This window comes from Pinus tabuliformis, chromosome 7 (assembly GCF_031772625.1).
Source record: "Pinus tabuliformis cultivar Carrire ecotype Pingquan chromosome 7, CPIR1, whole genome shotgun sequence".
NCBI classification, from domain to species: domain Eukaryota; kingdom Viridiplantae; phylum Streptophyta; class Pinopsida; order Pinales; family Pinaceae; genus Pinus; species Pinus tabuliformis.
The window spans coordinates 1,913,938,340-1,913,940,353 of record NC_142293.1 but is presented as its reverse complement, the minus strand read 5'-3'; the positions used below and the strand labels follow the sequence as shown (position 1 = coordinate 1,913,940,353).

Genomic DNA, 2,014 nt, shown 5'->3' with positions numbered 1-2,014 from the left:
AAGAGAGTTTTGGTTGAATGTTTTTTTTGTAAATCTCTCTCAGTAAAAGAGGATGAATATGTATCAGTGATTTTTGTTTTAATCAATAGAAATATTTTTATGGCGGTGAAATACTCTGTTCCCTGTGCACAAAAAAATCCTGGAACAAAGAAAACAGAACATTACCTCTGTAGTGTTTTTTTTTTTTGTTTTTGAAATTTTCTTAGAAAAATCTCCACCACTTCTAATAACCTTATCTAGAAGCAATCTTAAAATCAATCTCCTGGCAGAGCTCCGATTGTCATGAATACAAAATCTCACAGTCACGACAACTGTGACTTTTGAACGCAACAAGAAAGTCAAAAGTCGACAGTAAGCGTCGGCCGCTGGCTTTTTGGAATTTCTTCCCTCTCGACTCCACCAGGCTTTAGGCGACAAGAATTCCGAGAGACTTGTCAGACTGCACGAGGAGCAATCACGAGAATTTGTGGTGCCATCCAAAGTCCCAGAGTGATAAGACAATCTTGAAACGTTCAAAGGATATCCCTTCTGTGGACAGTACATGCTGCGCAGAAAACGAAGCACCGTGATCTTCACGTTCATGGCAGCTCGCCTGGTCCCATAACAGGGCCCACGGGAAAAAGAAACAAACTACCCCGGGCGACCAGTTTGGACCTTTCTGTGGTTACTATGCGACCCTATAAACTTCGTTTGGTTCTTCACTAGCTGCACATTGTGAAAAAAAGCCCTTCTGCAATTATAGCATTGGATTCATCAATCATGGCGATTTCCAATATTGCCTCTCTGCTAGCCATTGTACTAGTCCTCTGCAATTTAGCTTTTCAGCCTTCGCGTGCGCAAGATTTCTGCGTAGCAGACTTGTCGTCGGAGATAACTCCCAGTGGTTATCCGTGCAAGGCGGCTTCGTCCTTAACTGCAGATAATTTTTTCTTCACCGGATTGGGAGCGGCCGGGAACGTGAGCAACAACATCGGTGCCGCTGTAACTCCCGCCTTCTCGGCACAGTTTCCGGCGGTGAACGGCCTCGGCGTGTCGATAGCGAGACTCGACCTCGCGCCCAAAGGTGTCATTCCACTGCACATCCATCCAGCAGGAAATGAGGTCCTGCTGGTGATTAAAGGAGTAATCTGTGCTGGATTCATATCCTCAAGCAATACTGTGTACAGCAAAACGCTCCACAAAGGAGACATCATGGTGTTCCCCAGAGGATTGCTTCATTACCAGATCAATGTGGGGAAACATAAAGCCATTGCATTTGCTTCCTTCAGCAGCCCTCTTCCTGGATTGCAAATTGTTCCCCTTGCTCTCTTTGCCAGCAATCTTCCTTCTTCTGTCATCGAGAAGACTACGTTCCTTTCAGATGCTGAGGTGAAGCGCCTCAAGGCTTTCTTAGGAGGAAGTGGCTAGCAAATTTATATTTGCTATTGTTCCTTCTAGCTTCAACTGGTTCGATGTTCATGTTGGACTGCCTCATTCTCATGAAATTTCATCCTTTAACGTTATGTTGGTTTAGTATGATTGCTGCATATCTGTTGCTTTGCACATTATCATAATGTATAGTAAATTGTGTTTCTGAATCAAATAAAAAAATTTGTCGCAACTGAAATCCGTAGTGGAAGTTGGATGTGCTTTTCATTCATATATATATTGCACTGCAGTAAATTCTCTCTAAAGTTTCACAAGTGATTTGGTAAAGTTGTCCTGTGAACTGATTCTGGATATTAAGATTTTAAAATACTATATATATATGAGAGGTTGAAATGCTATATATATATATATATGACAGGTTGAAATGATATTATGTTAAAATTTATAGTGTTTTTGGAGTTTACTAGTTTTTAAAGTAGATGGTCTGTTTTGTTACGATACTTTGTGGTGTAAATGTTATCACTTTTAAATTTTGTGAGCAAAAATTCAAGAATGCTAAAGATTGGTGTGTTCTAGACAAAGTGCAATATCTAAATAATTTTGAAACCTAAAATACTTATAAACAAAAGCTATTCAAGCTATAAAA

At 40.4% G+C, this 2,014-nt stretch overlaps 1 protein-coding gene across 1 annotated transcript; it reads left to right on the top strand.

The window, feature by feature from the left end:
* Nucleotides 1–700: 700 nt before the first annotated feature.
* LOC149256153 (germin-like protein subfamily 3 member 3) lies at nt 701–1,502 on the top strand. The gene has a single exon (XM_089457380.1). The coding sequence runs from the start codon at nt 760–762 to the stop codon at nt 1,405–1,407; it is 648 nt and encodes a 215-aa protein (XP_089313506.1). The 5' UTR covers nt 701–759; the 3' UTR covers nt 1,408–1,502.
* Nucleotides 1,503–2,014: the final 512 nt, after the last annotated feature.